The 21,557-nt window shown below is 41.4% G+C and overlaps 1 protein-coding gene across 2 annotated transcripts in view; it reads left to right on the top strand.

Annotated features, from left to right (window-relative positions):
* The first annotated feature begins 18,450 nt into the window (after positions 1-18,450).
* The window catches only part of ctnnd2b (catenin (cadherin-associated protein), delta 2b), a 110,490-nt gene continuing 107,383 nt past the window's right edge, over positions 18,451-21,557 (top strand). The window contains exon 1 of one of the 2 annotated variants that reach the window (XM_030115658.1): positions 18,451-18,592. In XM_030115658.1, coding sequence (XP_029971518.1) covers positions 18,461-18,592 — 132 coding nt within the window. In that variant the 5' untranslated portion in view covers positions 18,451-18,460. The remainder of the gene's footprint in view (positions 18,593-21,557) is intronic. The other variant, XM_030115659.1, reaches the window with a different exon arrangement.

The following is a 21,557-nucleotide window of genomic DNA, read 5'->3' as shown; positions in this document are numbered from 1 at the left end:
ACTAATTTATTAAGTATATGAGAGTTTAGCTGAATATGATAAATAATACAATCCTCTAATTCATATTGTAGTTGACGTTTATTATTTCAGACAGTGTGTATTGTTAACAGGTTCTTCTTCCGATTCTTTCAAATCATCTGTTGGCTGTGTGTCATTTCATCAGTTATTAGTTTGGTTTGGATGCAGAATAAAGTCACTTGCAGTTGCAGGCACACGTTCATGCTCCACAATGACTTTTAGTCTGTTGTTTTTTGTGTGACGTGAATCAAACTATTCCGGTAAATGGATGGAAAAACAGAGCATTTAGCACATGTAGCCTGACGAACTGTGTTGATTCCACTGATGCGTCTCTGGGATTGATGACTTGTCTTTTTTTTTAAATGTCAGTTGGGCTCTAGCCTCCTCATGACCCTATCTGGGATGAAGCGGATATAGAATATGTATGGATGGATCCCGTCGAGTGTAGTCGTATTGTTCATCACGCCATATTCATAATTTATGGAGCTGTCATCTCCCTTGGGGTCATGCTAATTTTGCGCTCAGCTTCAACTGAACTTTGCGTTTGCTGTTAGCAGCATGCTAACCGAGTTTGCCTAACAGCATCTACATAGTGAGCGCGCCAACATGCACACATTACTGCATAGTTCACAGCACCGCTGTGCGGTTTTACAGAACTGAATACTGACGCAACAATGAGATTGGCGGAACAGAATCAGGAAAAAGCAAAAAAAGAACATTTGGAGTAATTTTCCCCACGTAGGCATTCCTCTCTCTATTTAAAGGGTCAGTTGTGATGATAATGTTATTAGAACTGTTCAGGCGCAGGATAGCACATTACATAATTTCTGTTTCTGTGCCGCATACATTGCTCACAGGAGGATGTGCAATGTGTAGAGTAATATCATAGTAGTAGATATTAATAGACAGTGCCATTTCAAAGACTGTTTTTTACCACAGCGGTGCATACTGTGTGGCTGAAGCTGATGCATGTCCGCTTGCCTCAGGCGTTGTAGGTAGCGCTGTGTGTTTTTCATCGCCGAGATGCATGTCAAGAAACCGAACCTGTGGTTTTACAATTAGTAGACCCCCCCCTCCCCTCCGCAAACACAGCCCTGCCCCACTTATTAAACCCTCAGGAGGTTTCTTCTAACAAACCTCGGGCCGCTTCTTTTCTTTATCGTCAACAAAACGCCACGGTTTGACCAGCTCGGTCGCCTTTGAAGTGTGTCATTCTGTAACTGTCATTTGTGGATCGTCTCGTTCTCAGACAGCTTTGTCACGGGTGCCGCTGACGCCGAGCGCTTCGCATTCCTTTGCGGGTGGAGGGGGGCAGTGCAAGTTTTTAATTTGTCATTGCAACGTGTTTATCACCGTCGTCGTAACCCCTGTAATTATACCATGTGGCGAGGCTGCTCACAAACACAGCTCACCCAGAGGATCTGTGGAAAATATGTATAATTCATGACGCTGATTGTATTTTTAGCCGCTCTGGCTTGTTGTTTGGAGACGGAGATGTAGCGTTAAAGCAGGGCTACTTTGTAATGAAGCTGAGGATCGACTCAGCCGGTTTGTTTTCGGTCTTTTCGGAGCTTTTGGTGGCTCCCCGCTGGGAGGCCGTGCAGAAAAAAAGCAGAGACAACAGTGTCTTTCTATTTTTTTTTTTTATTTGCCTTGAACATTTGTCGGGCCTTGTGCTTTTTAATGTGAAAATAAAACATTTTAGGTAGAATCAATATCAGCTTTCATTTCTTTCAAGCTAAGACACTTTGGGATTAGCAGCACACTCAAGGCAGTGGCATTCCAATGAGTGCTATTACACTGCATAAAAATTTTAATGTCTTAAGCTGCAAACTCCCAACATTTCCCTATTCGTTAGAGTGGCATAATTTATATGGGCAAACCTAAAAGTGGGTTCTTTCATTTTAAATTGGAGATGACTGACTTGATGAGAAACAGACCTTTCTGAGTTGTAATCAGACGTCTGAACAGCGCGTGCCAAGCGTAGTTTACGCTGGAGGAATTTTATGAGGCCGAGTTAAGGATAGAGGTTTTGGTGGTAAAATAAAGAGCATGGTTAGAGTTTCATTAAGTCTGCAGGGGAGAAAAAAAAAAAATAGGAAATCAGAGTATTGTGAACTGGTTGTGTTTCTGAATAGGAGTCCATCATTTTATTGATTGCACTACTGAATGCTCCCTCTCTGTTTCTCTGCGTGTGTGTGTGTGTGTGTGTGGCTGGGTGGATCCATGCATGCACATGTGGGTAATCATCAATAAGAGCACATTAGCAGAGTGAATGGAGGTCAGTGTTATTTCATTTGAAGTTCTCTCACTGTCCCCCCCCCCCTCCCCCTACTGGCCTTTAGCTATCCTGAGATGCCTCCTGATCGTTCTCCCATAACCTAATGTAACACAGGACTCTCTCACGGCAACCCAACACCGAGAGCCCATCACACTCAAGGTCCTTCAGGACTGTCTTTAACTTTATTTAGAAAACCGGTCTTAATGTCCTGCAGACAGCAGTAGCAGTCTGTTACTGAACATATACTTTACTGGAGCTTAAAATGAACATTAAACCCTCATTTTGACAGTTGTGGTTCAGGTTGTAGAGCAAGATGACCTTGAATCCCATGACAGGCATTTCTTCACCGATCTGTGGCTGCACGTGTCCTTTGGCAAGACTCTGATGTCAAAGTTGCTCCCAGCGGAGCGCGATCACCTTGCATAACAGAGTGAAGCGCTGCAGAATTGCTGAAAAGCAGTGAAAATGTGCCATGGTAAGTGGATTCAGTTCAAAAATTATGCAGCGCTTCTATAACATTACATGTAAACGTGCATTACAATTGGAGCCGCACAATACATCACAAATGTGTCAACGTCACACACGGCGTAAAGAATTGACTGGACTGCAATAAGAGACGTACTATGCTTTAAAGCAAATTCAAAATGACGGTGTTGTAAACATGATAGAGAAGTGTGATGTATCTCGTGATGGAGTTCGAAGCGCAAAAATAAGGGAAACATAGTCAAACTGCTTGCTTCAGAACCATTATAATTATTATTATTATTATTTTACTGATCCACCACTCATCTCTTAACTGGACTATGCAGACAAAATAATAACAATGGTCTCTTGACCGTTTCCAAAACAATTTCTTGCTGCTGCACCACATTCAAATTGCTCCATGATTGTATCACTCCTCATAACAAAATTGGATTAGTTTTTTGTTTTTTTATTAAGACATTTCATTTTACGTGGAGAATTTTTCCAAACACGTTTAATTCAGCAGATATTTCCACACCTACTCAAAAATCACAACTCCATAGGTTTCCCCTGGTGTTTTCATTTCAGCTTATTGTTTGTGTCTCTTGATCTGTACTAAATGATTGTAAATGTAGTATTTTACACATAAAATGACATGCAGTTCGAGGCCTCACTCTCATGACAAATCGGCATTGAATCGCACTTATAAGTTCCTGAAGTTTTTCCACACTGACTGGATGACCTTGAAGGAACTTTGCTGAAATATTACAGTCGGATTCATCAACATGCCTTCGCTCTCTGTCCCTGGGATCAACACCTACCCTGAGGATAAACCCACAGAGGAGATTTGCACTGATATGGCAGCAGTCTGAAAATGATTTCCTCAGGATTTCTTCACTTGATGGAGTCATGAGTAAAAGATGAGTCCTGTGTGATCTTAATTTTTGACCAGTTTTCAAGTCTTGAGATCAAATGTGCCGAATACCGAGCTGAATCTTAACTCGGTAAGACCCAATGAAGCCCAACGAGAGCCATATGAATTTGGTTTTACAAATTCAGAGACAAACTCTCATAAAGTCTCTTAAACAGCACTTTTACAACAAGGAGAAACTTTGTGTGTGTGTCTGTGTGTGTGTGTGTGTGTGTGTGTGTGTGTGTGTGTGTGTGTGTGTGTGTGTGTGTAATTTTTTATTCAGGAGAGGAAAAAAAACACAGAGGAAAACAAAGGGAAACATATTTCTTTGGGATTTATTTGTTTTTTGTTTCCATGTATAGAAAATGAGGAAACCAAATTGTTCAGATGGGATTTGTGAAATCTCAAAGGCCTTGAAAACATCTTTGTTCAAGTGAAACGGAGAAAGATGGAACATAACGCAACAAATAAAAACAACCTTAATGACTCACGTATTGGTTGCCAGTCAGCAGGTTTCTACTGATTTACTAAAACTTTTCTTTTGTTTGTGAGCTTTTAATTTTGTGGAGTAATTTGATATCGCACTTTTGTGTAAGTTAAATTCTACGCAGCTGCAATACATGAAATACAGGTTAATAGTGAAAATAACGTGTGTGCCTGGCCTGTGCTGATCTTGGACATGTCGCCTGTATGAAGACGTTAAACTAAGAAATTCCTCAATGTAGCAGATCATCTCTCCTTTTGCACCATCTCCGTCTCCTCCTTCACTACGTCCGTGAGGTTTTTGGCTTTTCCTCCTGCCTGGCCGCTCAGTCTCTCCTCAGCACGTCCAATCCAGCTCATCCCGGCCTGTCGGGCTTTAGCTCTTAACTCCTCAGCCTCATCCGTCCTTTAATCCTGCCCATCCTGGTCATTCACAATGCAAATCTCAGCATCTTCACTTCACTGACCAGCCTTCTTGCTTGGCTCAGCTGATTCCTGAGATTTGATTTTAATGACATTTTGTGGAACTCATAAAGAAATAAGCTTGTCCTGTGGGCATCATGTCAAATCTCTTGAAACATTTGACTGTGATTACCTGAATTTACACTCCTTTTTTTTTAATAGCTTATCGAAGATCACCTGCTTATTTATGACCCTTTTCATGATTTCAGCCGCAGACGCACCACTTCTGAATGCCCATAAGCTGATAAAATCACTAAAATAATGGCATTCACGGTCTTGTCTCTCTCTTTTCACCTGTGTTTTCATTTTCCCCTCCTCCTAAAGTAAATCAGCCTCTCATCCATTGAGGCCCGCCGCGCTCACCAGCTTGTTGCTGACTCTGTCTCCCATTTGGTGCTGGGAAAGCTGTGAATTGTCTAACTAGAACTTCTCGGTTGTAAACAGATGTCTGCCTCCCCGCTGTGACTGGGAACAGGGCTGATGAACGCAACCGGACTGAATTCAAATTGTAAATTTGTGGACTTTAAAGCCACAACAATGAGTTGAAGTGGCGATGGAGCTCAGTGGAGCTGGATGAGGGCGGCCGAGTTGCTGCACGAGTTTAAAAGAAACGTGAAGTTTTCAGCAAAACTAATTGTAGCAGCCTTAAATACATCATGGTATATATCCTGTGATGCTTCACACACATTAATTGTCATATCTTCCTCCCATCTCTGGGTTATCTCATAACAAATGCAGTATTGAGACAGTCAGTATTACTGGGATTGTGTCTTTTTTAATCTGTAAACAGTTTTATCTGATGAGGAACTCAATCTTGATTACTTTCATGGCATTAACTGATAATTGAGGAACATTTTGGGGAAATTATTGTAATAGAGAGCTGATCAGGTTTAAAAGCAGTAATCTGAGTCATGACATTTCCTTGTTCGCATTGTTTTATTCTTTTTCTCTGTTGTTAGAAAACTTTATGTACCAGCAGGGTTACTGAGCAGTGTCTCAGTAACTGCGTGACAAAAGAAACATGGTGACTTCATAATCACTGAAACACGCGTAATACGCGTGTGGCGGTGAGCATAATAACTTGGGATAAGATTTAACTTCATTGTCATTGTGCATGACAAGGGTACAGCCGATGAAGTTTAACCTGATATATTTCTGTCCTTCACCACTGAATTGTAGAGCCATGAAATGTGCTTTAAATCCAGGAGGAAGGACACATGCTGGGAAGTTACTCAGTGTTGTATTCTATGAGGTTAGTGAATAATTTCAGATCAAAACTTGATTTTATTGTCAGATGGATAGATAGTTCTCGAAAAGTGAAGCGAGTTGCCCTTATCAAGAAAACAAACCTAGCAAAGAATTAGAACAGATGAGAAAGAAATTCTCCAAACAGAACTGAAGAGGACGTATGCAAAGGTGATGGAGGAGATACGAGATAACAGCACGGCGTCTTAAAACAAGACATTTAAGATCTGGCCACAGCAAGTTGTAAGACAAGGAAAAATAGGATGGAGTTCAATTCTGTACCCTGGTCTGTTGGTGTGGATTGTGGAGGTTCTCTCCGTGCCTGTGTGGGTTTCTCACACAGCTAAATAATAACCATTTCAGGTTATTTGGTTTACAAAAAATCTTCAACATCATTTCAGACTTAATTTAAATATGCTATAGTTGCTTTTTGTATTTCAGTTCAGTTGAAACAATAGATAAATGCACACATCAAACTTGTGCTGCTGTGACGAGGTGTTCTGGGGTATTGGAGTGATTCTGCCACAGACTGACTCGATGTGCTGAGATGAAGCTTTGTTGGCTGTCGGGATGTCGGGATGGTCACGTTCACAGGGAAGCATATGTGGCTGTGTGCCAAATCAATATTTTGGCATAGTGATAATGTCAGAGGTTAAGAAGTGACTCATGGCTGTGTTTGAGAAAAGGTGTCTTGGTGCCTAGCATTGGCATAAGCATGATAAATGAGGTGATTTCATTGTTCGGAGGATGTTTTCTATCATTATGTACTTTATGAGGTTCACACTCATGATGCAATTCACTGGCCAGAACAGAAAAAAGAAAGCATCTTTTACTGCTCCCTTGGAGACATATTTTCTCCATTTCTTCTAGCGTGATCATGAATAAGTCAAACTATACATACTAGCAGCAGCGTGGATCTGGTGGGGGTCAGTGGCTTTGTTCAGCAAAGAAACACCTGCAAAAAAAAAACAATGGTTAACATGTCAGCAGTGGGATTTTAACCTGTGAATCTCTCAACACAAGCCTGATGATTCTGATGAAGGGCACCACTGCACCAAAGGAAAGACTGGATCTTCCTTTAGCTCACTTCGTATTCACACAGGCATTTGTAATATTGGACCAAAGAGATAAACAGATGGCCTCTTGGAGACTTTTATCACACGTTTTACATTACAGGACTTTCACAACTCTTGCAGCCATATTGTATGCGGGGCTGAGTCCACTTGGAGGGTTATCCTGGTGGTATGATTAGCATCTGATGGAAATACATGATACAGAAAAGTGAAGATTTATGTGTGACACAGATCAGCAACGAGCTGCTACAAGTGTGCCGGCAGCTCCGTCGTCTGTCTCATCCTGTGTTTGGGCTGCGCTGCGTTCGTACTTCAATTGTACTACAGCAGGGTTTGTTTGGACTGATTCCTCTAAGAGTCTCGGTCTGCTCGGTGACTCAATGCACATTGTTTTATAAATAAGGAGAAGGCTATCCAACAAGTACTCAAGTCAGCAACAAGGTCCAGCGTCAAATTCTGTTGAGGTAATTCTGTTATTTTGTCATGCAAAAAAAAAAAAAAAAATGAGGAGAATGCAGTTATACTGATGAGTTTTCTGTTTCCGTTAATCCTCAGTCGTGTCTTTAAAGCAGTTCATGGGTGTTGGAACCATTGCATTGCTCGCTGCACATGTGAAAGCCTTGGTATGAATAGGTGGAGATGAAGAGAGGAGATGCAGGCACCCTGCTGTCTCTGCTGGAAACTCTAATTAAAACAGTCAACTCGGATCACAGAGGAACTCTGCTGATTGAATTCCACTCTTAGTTGTTTATTTTAGCTTGGGTGAAGTTTAAATTTAGAAGAAATAAGCCAAAGCGTTCAACGGCAGAGCTGTAAAGTCATAAAACTGTAACAGGATACAATTTTCCTGGAAGTTGTTTTGTCCAGTCAAATCAGTTTATTAAGGAAGCAACACTTTCTTTTATTGCTTTACGTCAGGTGGCAGAGAAATGTAATCGGGTGTTTCATGAGGCTGAAATCGTGCTGTTCTCTTCTTCGTTACGCTGAAAACATCTGTCGGTGTGCAACACTGAAATTCGTATGCTATAAAAAGAATGACGCTGTATTCTTCATTGCTTTGATTAGAACCAAAAACGCCACTAGAAACCCTCCAAAGTTACAGAGGATCAGATATATGTGATGGCTGCTTTGGTGCAGCGTGACGAGCCAGGATGTTTTCCTAGTTCTTTAACCCAAACCTGAGAGGAGTAAAGTCCAGTTCTCCCAGTTCACTCTATGTGGTGATGGTGTTGAAGCTGCAGATTGCAACCTTGGCCTCTTTCTTCTAAATCTGCTCACAGACTCACAGCTAATCCGGCTTCTTCCCAGTGTTAATCATTTGCTCATTATTATCAGTCCTGCTGCATAGTAGACTGCATGCGATCCTGCTAACACTGTGTTCTCCTTCATCAGCATCTCACATTATGGAAGTTTTAGTCAGGACTATATATAAACAAATCATAGTGACTTAAAAGAGTTTAAGAGCTTAGAAATGAACCAAAGATAAAGGGGAAAAAACCTCTCTGGAATTGTTTGTGTATCTAATTGAATCATGAGGTCTACTTGTTGGAGTTGGGAGAGGACATTGCTCATCTTAATGACTTCATCAGTTCTGGCTAAATTGGGAGCTCAGGATTTATACGACCAAAAAAAAAAAACACCAGCAGATTTAATGGCAATTTAGTCATAAGACACAAGATCCTGCGGATCGCACTGTGGCCCAAGGGTGACACAAAAACGGGATGCGGTGGAGAAAAAACTAAAGTGTTGTCTCGTCTAGAAGATGATAAAGAACATTTTTTGTGTGTGTGTCTGGCCAAGTTCAGGGGATATCCGTTCCTGTTAGGAACCTCCCTCGGGGGAACATAAACACCAACAAATGTGGAGATGTTTTACTCATATTTCTGTGTGATATTAATCTTCGTACTGACTGTCTGCTGTTTTGTTTCACAGACTGTAGATAAAGCACATCGAAATGGCTATTTTTTTTTTTTTTTTTTTTTTTTTTTGAGGCCTGGCCCTCTCAAAATGGGATCATTTTTAAGCTTGCAGGGAAGACGAGGCCTGCTCCAGTATCACTGATGTCAGTTGAATTTTCAGTGCTGACAAAAGCCTCTGCGATCGCCCTTTGTGTTGCTGATAATATCAGACTCAGACGCTGAATAACAACCTGAATAACCGCGTGAGCTCATGTTCAAGTGGTGCAGGTGTTGGATATTTTTCCTAGGTTTCAATTTGGGGCTTTTTAAAACTTGAATCTCGTTTATGCTTTTACATTTTTTTAAGGGTTTGACTTTGCAACACCTGTAAGCATACTTAAAGCTAGTTTTCATCTGTAGCTCATGGACAGTTGCCAAAGACGCAACCCGACATTGTTGGACTCAAAGTGAAATGATTTCAGTGAAATGATCCAGGGAACACTAAAAGAATTGGAAGTAAGACGTTGGACCGCATAGAGGTTCTTGCATCTCTATCATCTCGTAGATGATATAGAAAATAATGTTTTGTTTTGTTTTTTCTTGCAGAGTGAAGGTCGCTGCATTTTTCAGTCAAGGCCTCCACAGTCAATGAAATCCACGTCACCCATTGTGGCCAGTAAATTACTTACAAGGCTGCTTAGGTTGCTCAGGCTATAAAAAGGCTTTACATGAGCTTTCTCGGTTTATTGTGAACAACCAGCTCGCTGCAGTAGAAGCATGTTGGTGTGGAGCAGCCGGGTTTTATTCTGAGGCCTGGATTCAGGTTGCAGTGTGGGTGCCGAGGTTCCTGCTCTGGTTACTCACTGTGGTTTTCGCAATTTCTAATATCTACAAATGGAAACCTGCTGATGCCCTAAAGCTGTGTTGGAAAAGATTTGTGTTGCTGGAAATGCTGGTGGTACTTCTGAATGAGGCCTCAAAGACTTTTAACACTCATTGTTGAAACTCTTTGAATTGTTCCTGATCAAGCCGTGCGCACTTTTGGTCCTCACTGTATTTTTGGAGTGAATGTAGAGCAGATCTGTGTCATAATGTCCTCGCACTGTTGAGGTTTGCCAAGTCTAATCAGCCACATTATCTTTAGTGTTTGTGTAGTTTGCTAATTGAGCCTGGAGGTCTGGTAAACCTTAAATACTATAATTAAGCTGCCGGCAACACCTGCAGTCCAACAGCTATTTACAGCTTCCATTGTTTGCCGCATTCTTCCTTTGATTCTCAGCGTCATATTTACAGTGTTTGGTTGACTTTTCTCTGTACTCAGACACAGAGAAAACCCGCAAGTGTCGAAAAAAGGAAAAAGGAGACACCCAAGATATTTATTGTCCTTGAAGCTTAATATGGTATTATATAATCAGCCGTACGTCTGCAGAGATGCTAATAAACATCTTAGAAGATTATTGAAAAAAAAAAAACATATTTGAAAGGAAAATACAATCAGAAAGGATATAATTGTTTGCAGTGTGACACAAGCCAAGCATGCAAGCAGTAAAAAGACCAAAAAAAACAACAGCTCTGTGAATTTCACACAGTTCTGTGGTTCAGTGTTTTCTCTGTTGTATAACCAGGTTTCTGCATTCACACTTTTAATTACACAGTTTCATTTAATGATACTATTTTATTGTGACTATCTTCCTTTTCATCGTCGTTGTAGCTGCTGTATACATGCGGTATCATGAGGAATGCAAACTCTCTTACCGCGTGCTGTGGCCACTTCATGAAAAACAAACAAACAAACAAAAAAAAAAATCCATTAGCATCTGGACTTTCTCCATGGATAGATTTAGCAGTCGAGTGATTAACCCTTAATGATGCCTGTAAAGCCATCTGCCTTTGTCTACCAGCCGCTGCTCTGCATTGAAAAACCGTACCACAGACTGAAATCAGTCATGTTATCACAGTCGCAGGTTATTACGCAAGTTTTAGGTGATTAGAACAGGCTGAGGTTCAGTAAGGCCTTTATATTATCCCATCACGTAGAAATGCAGGATCCTTAAATATTCCCATGGAAAAAACGTGCACACATGGAAAAAATGTGCACAAAGATATATTTTTCAAAGGAGCAGAATCTGCAGTAATGCAGCAAAACTGAAACAAAGAAAACAATGTGAGCAAAAATCACTAATTGTGTGAATTTAAATGATTGAGAAAAATCTATAATCAAAATGCAACCGATAAATAGCATTAGTGTTGCTCTTGCATAAAATCAATGTCACACTCAAGGTCGTGCTGCTGTTGCATGGAATATCAATACAGCTGTAACAGTCGGACCACAGCAGTGCTGCTGTTCAGTCCAGCAGGTCTTCCTCTCGTGTAGTATTTGCTTGAAAGTATCCTGCAACTGTGTAAATTGTTGGATTCCACTTCTTATAAACTATATTTACATACAGCATGTATCCGCTCGTGTATTGAACCCAGAAGATGTTTTACAGCAAATATTGGAAGTTGCCATAAGAGAAACAGTCTCGCTTTGCACTATATCAGATCTGTGAAGCTGAAGCAGCAAAGTTAATTAAGCCACATATATTTCTTAGCAGCTGTTCCTTCTTAGTCTGACATGCTGAAAGAGCATACAGAGTATTTTCTCCGGGTAATCATCCTTATGATTACACTAAGGCAATCCATGTATTGAGTTGAAGCTCAGTTAAATATTTGATAAATCATCACATAATTGGAGCATGTGACTGGCTTTGGCCATATTAAGTCTAATGTAGTCGTCATGATTTCCAGCGCTGTCCAGGTGTGCAGGATGTGGCATTGCCGGCTGTGTTTGCCACTTTGTTCCAGGCAGTTACATGTCGTGCGCGCCTGTTTGGCTCCTATTACATTCCTTGCAAGAAATATTTGTGCAAAAGGCAGACCGCTTTCTGATGTCTTGTAATTTATAACCATTTTTTTATGAATATATTCCAGTACTGGCACAGGTAGTGGAGCAAAATCTATACTTTGAAATAAAAGCCACATTAAGCATGGTTTTTATAAGCTGTAGTCAGTTCCACGTTTGACAGGAAAAACGTTGTTTCTCCATTAAGTATATTATTAAAAGCGATGGGACAGCATTTCCACATATTCTACGGCGTTCAGATCAGCATGACTTGTCCTTTACATCAGCCCATTGATTCATATTGCTGCCATATTAACAGAAAGACAAATACGTATGTCTGAAAGCTGCTGAAGTAATGAACTTGCTCCTACTCTGAGCCTGAATTCAGTCCAGTAGCAAAGCTTTAGTGACAGGTTGCATCCTAATAATGGGAAGTCTTGAGCGATGATGTCTTTTCTTGCTGGTAGATGGCTACGCATTGTGTTCATAGCTTTATACTTCACTATCGATGTTAGGGGACACTTTCTAAATCTCCACCAGGCTTTATTCCTATCTGTGAGGTAGCAGAGCAGCCCATCAACACAACGGCAACATTGCACCACCTCATTTGCTTTATATGGTAACTTTTTTTTAATTTGGCACAATAAGACCCAATATTCATCCTTGCAATGCTTCTTTTTGCACAAGCTCAACAGTATGATTATACATCTCCTTTATACTCGTTGGTGTCTGTCTGGTAAAGCCCTCCTTTTCTTTTTTCAAGAGAAATGCATGTTTACTAGAAGTCTTTTTGTGAGAACAGTTAAAATAGTTCACATGCAAACATTAATCCGTGTTTAATTTAGTTTGACTGATCCTCTAGGCTGTTACAGGCAACAAGTTCGAGAGACAATCATGCATGCTTCAGTGACCTCTTGGAGGTAACAGAAATATTCTCCATTGTGGACGCTTGGTTGTAATGAATACAAAATGAGACACAATCAGCGGCAATTACATCGCTAATATAAGTGTTAAAGTCTTGTTAATTCGAAAGCAGAGTCGTGGACTCAGGGTCTAGACAAACTGACAGATGATTGGCGAAGACGAAACAAAACACTGCAGCAAGTTCTAATGAGACGACGGGGGACTGCTTGTCAGACACATCTGAGAAGGGCTGCACCAACGCGCACGAGCACGCTTTACTGCACTATGTTCACACATATCCACACAGAGGAAGAAATACAGGAAGTCATGCGTGCAGTATTTTGCACACAGTGATTCTTTACTGCTGCAGAATTGCCACTCGCACTTGGACGTTCAGCTGATTCGCCGCTGATCTGCGATGAATTGTGTCTTCACCAAAACACGTCTGTCTCAGACCTGACTGATGAGCTTAGAGGGTCAGAAGATTAAGCTGCATATTCCCCATGTCAGTCATGTCAATCATAGTATGGTGAGCTGCATTTACAATGGTACAGCAATATCAGAGATTACTGCTTTGAAATGCGGGGCTAAATACCCCTGCATTACTGCGCTGAAATATAGACCTAAAAATCCAAGATTATACTTCAGTGAAATAAAGCCTTTAGGCCTAATCCATATTCAAAGTCTTGTCTCTAGCTGGGCTGTACGCCTCTATAACCTAGTTCTGACGGCTGTTATTGGGGAAAGCTGCTTTGTACTGGTCAGTTGTGTGATGAGGGTTTGGACACGGTGTGTGGAGTTGACCTATATTTGGCTGCCTGCCCTTTCCGCGCAGTGGAAAATCCGAGCTTCTCTCGTGTTTTGTTCTATAAGCAAATTGAGCTGCAGGGCATCTTTCTTTCCTTTCTGATTCAGCTCTCTGATCCAGTTTGAAGCTTGGATGTACTGTCAAGTGAAATATTTCATGCAGATGGACCTTCAAGGCCAGAGTGAAGATATAATCAGATCTTTATTCACATCAATGTGAAGGCATTGCTAATCGGGTCAGGTACCGTTCTGCTGTACGCAGTGGTGTTTGCAATGAATTCATATATAAAATACAAACGTGTTCGCAATGACCATTCCAAGAGACAGGTGTCATGCACAGAGACGCATGAAAAAAATCATGACAAGATCCCATCCAATCATTCATACACAAAACAGTAAATTAAAACTGATCGCACACGGACACAGCCTGGCTAGAAAATACAAAGAGTCCTTTCCATGCGATCTACTAATAGGACGAACTGAACAGATGTCTGACAGAAACACAAAATAATGTATTCAATGTATTTGTCTTTATAAATATAGAACATTCATTGTGAATAACAGAAATAACACAAAATACTGACTGACCTATATGCTAATGCATTAACGTACAACCCACAATGAGGCTGACAACATATGAAAATGTTTACAAGGTTTATTTCAGCATCTGTTTTTAACACTTTTTTTTTCTTTGAAGAGGCGTAAATTAGTAGAGAAGTTGCTGTTCTTTTGGCAAGAAGCGTTTCCTTAACTGGCTCCCCATGACTTTTATTTGTGAGCTCTGCTTCAAGATGCTTTATCTGCTGTACACTTTCTGATATTCTGCAATCTTTTCTAAATACTCTCGATTGTTCTTGAGCCCACCGCTTCGACCTGGTGACTCATCATTTATTTATTATTAAATCGGACTTATCAGAGTTAATTTCTTTAAAGCTCCAAGATTTGTTCTGTTTGATAAGCTCTTCCATCACATTTCATTTGTGCTTGTGGTGTTTCAACGCTCTTTACAATTACTCAATGGTGAACGTAACCAAAAAAAAGAAAAAAAAAAAGCTAAGAATCAATTTTTAATTTCCAACAATCTTGTATATTTTTATTTAGCTTTAGTCCATTGTTGTGGACACACTTTCTTTGACTCTTTAACTAGGGTCTTAAAAGCATCACTGTATTTTAGAAGCCTTAAAATTAAGAGATCTGTATCCGTAGAGCAGGGCACACGCTTTGAAAAGAGAGATATGTTACATAAAGGACAAATATAATGGAAATCTCACAGCTAACTATATTTAGCAGGTGAATGAATAAATGGACTGGAGTGCAGCGGTAATGGATCATAACTTGCATCAACACTATTATGTAGTTAGGTCATAATACAGTATGAGGAACAGTGGCAGGTAATCGCTCGGCTCCAAAAGCTACATGTCACTTCTTTAAAAAGGTTCTGCCAAGAGGGATGTTAGTGTTGGCCCTACTTTTTAAATTTTCATTAATAACAGTCATGGGGCCGGTGCTGGAACGGCCTATCCTCTCCGTAATATCCCTGCATGCATGACTGCGTGAGTCATGCATAAATGCATGACTCAGTACGGCTACAGTGAATACAGGATCAAGAAAGGAAAAAAAAAAAAAAGAATCATTCTGTTAAAGTAAGTTGGAAAACATCCAACGTCTGTAAAATACTGAGTCAAGATATCAGTGGGACCGCAGTAATAAAGTCAGTTTAATTCTTGTCCTCAGAGTAACTTTTAAAGTGAGGTTATTCCAGTTGACTCAGTGCTGATTTCATTCAATAGTGTTTCTTTTTTCGGGATTCCATATTACTTTATTTGATAAAAAGATCAGATCAGTGAACTTTTTTAAAGCTATGTAATTTGTTGAATAACAAGATTGTGAGCTCCCAGCATGAGGAAATACAGAGATCTGATGAAAGTTAATGCTCACAAATGAAATGAAATTACAGAGATCACAATAAACAAATTATATCTTTTCCATAGAGCTAAAAAAGGTCCTGCTTTGTTTGACTTTGGTGTTTATTTTTGCAGGCAGTAACCTGCAGCAGATGTGGAATGAAAATAGATGATTGCCAAGTAGAAAAGCATCTTTGAGGTGAATTATCTGAGCCTGGCAGAAGGTTTACAGGTCTACGGGAGTCTCCACTGACTTGCTAATTTTATTTAGGGTACCTAAAGTGTTTCGTGTTCTCATCTTATTGTCCTGTGATACAAACTAACCATATCTGCATCAATGTGGGAAGCAGTGTAATATAGCAGACCCTCTCTTAGTACAGTTAGTACAGCTTAAAGGTTTAATATAAAACATTCAAGTGGTCGATGAGTGTTTCAGCCTACCGCAGCTACAGGATAACAGTAGAAAAGTTTAAAAAAAAAAAGGCTTAAGAGTGGATTTGAGGTTGTACGCTGCAGAAAAAGGCAGTCTGGTGATAACGACTGACGAAACTGTGCCTCACTCGGCAGTGCAGTTGTGATGATACAGTCGGAGGATATCAAGAGTGTTGGAGTTCAAATAAGCAGCGTGTTTATGAGCGCGAGGAGCAAAGGAGGTCGGCGTGCTGGACGGGCTCAGGTGCACGGCAGCGCTGCAGGTTCAAATCCACCCCGCAACCTTTTGGGTCATCCCCCTTCTGTCACCCTCCACTGGATGCTGCCTAATAAAGCAGAAATGTGCTGAAAAGACGAGGAGACACTGAAACAGGTCAAGTGGAGAGAAGTGGGCAGGGAGAGAGGGAAGAGGAGGAGAGGAAGTCTGGAGGCTGAAAAGCAACAAGAGAAAGGAGGAGGAGGGTGCACCGCACTGGGGGAGAAAGGAGTCGGAAGGGACATATAGTGTAAGTAGCAAGGTGGGTGGTAATGAAAAATTTAAGACCAGAAACGGTGATAAGGGAACGATGGATGGATCCAAAGAAAAAAACACTCTGCAGAGTGGAATAGTGAAGCCAGGTCAGCCATATTAGCAGCCTTCAGTGACCAGAGATTGTTGCCTAGCAGCATGCAAAAAAGAAAAAGAAAACCCTTTTCTCTTCTCAATTCTTTATTTCTCGTCAGCCTCCTACTCCTCTTTTCTCCTCACCTCGCCTCCATCTCTCCGCTGCCTTTCTCACTCTCACTCCACTTCTTTTTTTCCCTTTCACCTTTCCATCCCTCGTCTCAACTCTGCGCTCGGGCGCCGCTTCTCTTCCCTTGACGCGAGGCTTGTGCTGCCTCATGCCGGCAGCCGGTGTGTGTGTGTGTGAGGGCGTGCGTGCGTGCGTGCGTGTGTGTTTGTGCAGATTCCTCATGACAAGCCTTTCATCAGTGTGTAAAGCTGGCTGATGCAGCCGTTACACCAGCTCCGTGCTGCATCAGGATTACAAGGCACATGTGAAGCCTGTGTCCTCCTCCGCCCGGGCGAATACGGGATGACACATGGCACGGAGCATGGCATTGGTGTGTGTTTGCGTGCGTGTATTCCAGCCCCCTCTGATCTTCGGGCTTTCGGACTGAGCTTGTGATTCTCGGCTTTGACTTTTTCAGGGAAAATCGAGTTGTTTAAAAACCATGTTCCATACTGATTCGTTGATAGCGATTAGCCATTTCTACTTCGACTGATGTGAGTTGACTCCACTATTATTATCAGTACGGAGGACAGGCTGAATATTTAACATTATTGTTTTGTGTAAAATGTCTGTGTTTTACATTCCTGGGAATATGAAGTCGTTGGCTTAGGGTGATAAAGTTTAACTGTGATTCAAATGTCGGTAAAGGTGTTGAGTTTCGGCTTATATACAGAAAAAAATGCAAGAATTCAGTGATTCTGTCAGATGTTTGTTATAAAAAAAAAAACATTTGGTAATTTCTACCAATTACAGTCTATTACATAAAAGATTAATCTGTTCTGCAATATTTTCATATCTATATATTTAAACTGTTTTAAAAGCTTGAAATGCGTCAGTAAGCTGCACTTTTGTAAACAACACTGCAGACTCTAGCTTGTTCATTTATCACACTAGACACACACACACACACAATTTTAAATTAATCCATGCACCGCTAGTTTATTTTAAGTTAATCCTATAAACACCCTCCTCCTTCTGAAAACACTCACTAGAACACTAAATACGTATTAAGCCACAACTCCCTACAAATGTAAGTTTTCTCCCATTTGACTACATTTTGATTAAACCCACAGAAAGTTATTTTCCAATAAATAAAACACTGTTGCCTGATCTAACCTGCTTTTAGAGATTCACATCTTCAGTGGAAGCCCGTGGGGTTTGTGGGTTTGGGTCCAAGAGAGGCCAGCTTCGATGATATTGCTGCCAGTTTTTCCCAATTATTTTGCAGACAGCAATAAAAATGTAGGAAATTTTCAGGCTTGCATTTTAAACCTTAGTCTGCCCATTGTCACTGCTAGCACTTGCATGGATCTATTAATAGTGGGCTGTAGGAGTATAGCTAGACTGAACGCAGCTATTTTTGTCTAAAATGAGAGCACATGTGTGGCTTCTGAAGGAGCAGTTCAGTGCGAGCTGTCATTTCGGCATGTTGTACTTAATGGCCTCAGGTACAAACAATTGTAACACCCTTTGCTGCATCTGCTCTGTGCCAGATGCGCACTTTACCTCTTTATTGTAGTTCAAAACAAATGGCTGTTTTCCGGTGCGTACACACATTGTTGCAATTCCCTGAAATGCACTGCTGCCGTTAAACTGCTTCGACTCTTGGTTTTAAAACACAGATTCTGTTGTCGTGATCTCAGCAGAGTGTTGTTGGCCGACTTCTCGCTGGCCTCCGTTGAGCAATGCACCTGTCCTTGACGGGTCAGGGTCCTGTGGGTCAGTGCGTCACCGTGTGCATGCTTGGTAAAGTGTGTGCCTTTGAGCAACTTCCTTCACCGTCTATGTGCTCTGTTTTTGTGCAAGACTGAGAAGTGAAGGACAGTGTAGGCGTGACAGTTTCCTCAATGCTGGCATGTAGGAGTGTTTCTTTTTTTAATAATAAGAGTTGCATATTCCTTTTTTGTTGTTGTTTTTCAGGAGGTATGCCAGTGCCTGAGGTGGCGTCTGACACTGCCAGTGCTGCCACCATGTTGAGCCCCGTCCTCAACGCCTCCAACGGAGACGGCTCAGAGTCTGAAACCACCTCCGCCATCCTCGCGTCCGTCAAGGAGCAGGTTAGAAGCCTGCAAGTGTTTGCATATGTGTGTCCTTGTGTTTGTGTGTTGGGCGTGCAAAATACAAAGAGGTTTGTCACAATTAATGAAGTATGAACACCACAAAGTGGCGAAGATAATTATTCGAGTCGTTTCAGAGCAAAACAAGGCAACGGTGAAGTGTAAACACAGATGATGGAAGGCCCATCTGAGCTAATGTGTCACATGTATGTCAGCACATTTTGATCTGCTCGCAGAAAGCCTCGGGCTACAGATGCTCAGTGTAGTTTTGAAAATACCCTAATGTGGAGGGATGCATGATTTTACATAAATTTTCTCAAATTCTGAGCAATTTTGTTGAGGACGGTGTTTATGAAAAGTAATCTTGGTTTTCTGAAGCCTCATTGTTTCAGTGGGGGGCAACAGTCCCAGAAAATAGAAAACCTTTTCTTTTTTATGAAATCTTTCGGACTCCATAGTTGTTTACTGGTTCTCCTACATTTGTACTTAAAGGTCTAATACACGATTTTCTCGAAAAGACGAAGCCCCACGTCTGTTACTCACTTTTTGAACAACGCGCATGCGCCAGACCATCCGCCCGGCTCTCCTGCTTCTCCCAGGAAACGCGGAAGTGTACGAGCGCGATCTCCTCTTCTCCGGCGTGCACGGCTCTGTTTACAGTTTCTGCGATCCGCCTCGCTCATAAATAAAGATTTTTTTTCCGAAACAGTTACAGTTTCATTATGTCAGACTCGCCATCGGTAAGTACGAGCTCAGAAGCTCACCGGCTACATAAACACTCTGAATGCGCATGCGCAAAAGGGAGAAGCTGATTGGGCGCAAGCACGTAGAACCGCCTTACGAAAGCAGCTCGTCAGAATGATTGACAAACAGACCCACCAGTTATTTAGGTGATCCACCCGGAAATCAAAATGTTGTATTACACCTTTAAATGAGCTGACAGTCTGTACTGCATTCTAATCCAGAGAAGCAGATGTCTACTGGTTAAGAGTAGTACCAAAGATGGAGGAATGACGTTGTATAGTGAAAAGATCATAACAAACTCTGACATGCTGCTTGTGGTCCATCAAAACCAAGAGGATCGCCACAGTTCCGACCACTGAGAAGCATTAACGGACCAATTCGATGTAGACCTATTCAGCAGTTGTTCAAATGTTTTAATCTGGACCCAAATGTCGAACAGATGGACCAGCATTGCTCCCCCAAAGAGCCGCCACACAGCTACTGTAGTTAAAGCCACTTTCACCCAGCTTACTGTCCAATAGGATAAGTACTAATGAACATACTCTAAAATCCTCAGATTAAATATGATGTTAGGGTGAGATCCTATTATGTGTTTAATCTTAAAACTGAAGTCCAGTTTTACTGGCCCATCACTTAACTACTATTGGGGACCACAGCTGGATTTGTACGAAGTCTTTGTTGTGGCACTCATGAAGCTGTGTGACATTTGCTCTTCCTCAAGTGAGGTACATCCACAGAGTCCCGAAATATTAGCTTTATGTTGATATGAATTCCTTGGATTAGATGATTATTTTTGAATGGCTCTGGAGACCACGTTTGCTGGCTCGCTGTCGACAGTCGCTGCTGTCCGTGTCGTCCTGGGTCAACCGCTAATGACCCAATACTGCCAAACCGAGTGCACGTCAATGTGGAGGTGACGTGATCGCAGCAATAAATCAATTAGAACAACAGTATTCCAATTAATACACATGTAAACAGACTGAGTGTCAATCAGGGCTGACAAATAAAGAGTGTAAATTCGTGGGCCACAGCACGCACTGAAAGCCTTCGCAGTGTGAATAATGTAAGTTCTAGGGTGGAATAAAGAAACAGTGTCAAGAGTTTAGTTTTTTTTTTTTTTTTTTTTTTAATAGTCCATTTTGAGTCCATCCTGGTTGGGCTTGCCGTGCCGAGGCAGCGGAGTGCTCCTCTGTAATGACAGCAGATAGCAGTGCTATGGATGTTCACTCTGTCTGGGCCTGGACTGTAGTGATGATGGCTAAAGATAGCTGGTAAAAATGCTGAAAGTAGAACAGAAATAATGGATTCTACATGTTTTGAGACTCAAATCTTTCTTCGAGCTTGCCTCAAAGTTCTAGATGTCCGTCCCTTGCCTATGTAGGTCAAGAACATCGAGATGTAAGACCCCAGCAGTATGACGAAAACAAATAAATATGTAAAAGGGAAAAACTTTGAGGAGACAAAATTGGAGTGTCATCCATCATCCATCCTTTCGAAGTTGTCCGAGTTATATTTCATGTTCCCGCGTCATCCTGAAGTTGTCATTGTATTTAGAAAGCAGTCATTTTTCACTTCCTTTCATGCTTGTTTTTGAAGTGTGTAATTTTCAGTATGTTTGGACTGTGTCCAGTGTTTGTTACCGAGCCATGAAAGAAAGCAGGGCTCCATTATTTAGGCGGCGTGGACCCACGCACACTTTGGGTACACAGACTTGCGGCCTGCGGACACACATGTGCATCTACACTCCGCCGCTGTTGACTCACGCTGGGAGATTCCCACTGCCATTTTTTTCTTTCCTCGGTTTTCTTCGACCCACATGAGATTGATTAGCCGTTTGACGCTGTATTTATCACATCTGTCAGCCTTTGTCCTCGTACCGTTCATCATCTCTGCTGTCATCGCATCTGCTATTCGGGGGGGGGAGACACACAGCGTGAAGTCTGAAAGAGTTTCATTCCAGCATAAGACATAGCTTATTTGAAAAAAAAAAAAATCAGACATATTGTGTGTTGAATGACAGATCGAGTGAAAGTGGTACCGGGTATTGATTAGCTGTCCCTCGCTTACAGCTTGGTAGCATTTGACAGTCCGGTAAAAAAAAAAAAAAAAGAAAATCCTGCAAAAACTGTCTTTTCCTGTCAGCTAAAAGGATCCACAGCAGCTGAACACAAAATCAAAAAAAGGCCGCACAATGTTTTGTTCCTGTAAAATGTGATAAATG

This window comes from Salarias fasciatus, chromosome 18 (assembly GCF_902148845.1).
Source record: "Salarias fasciatus chromosome 18, fSalaFa1.1, whole genome shotgun sequence".
Classification (NCBI taxonomy): domain Eukaryota; kingdom Metazoa; phylum Chordata; class Actinopteri; order Blenniiformes; family Blenniidae; genus Salarias; species Salarias fasciatus.
Note: the sequence above shows the minus strand (reverse complement) of the source record. Positions and strands in the feature narration are given on the sequence as shown.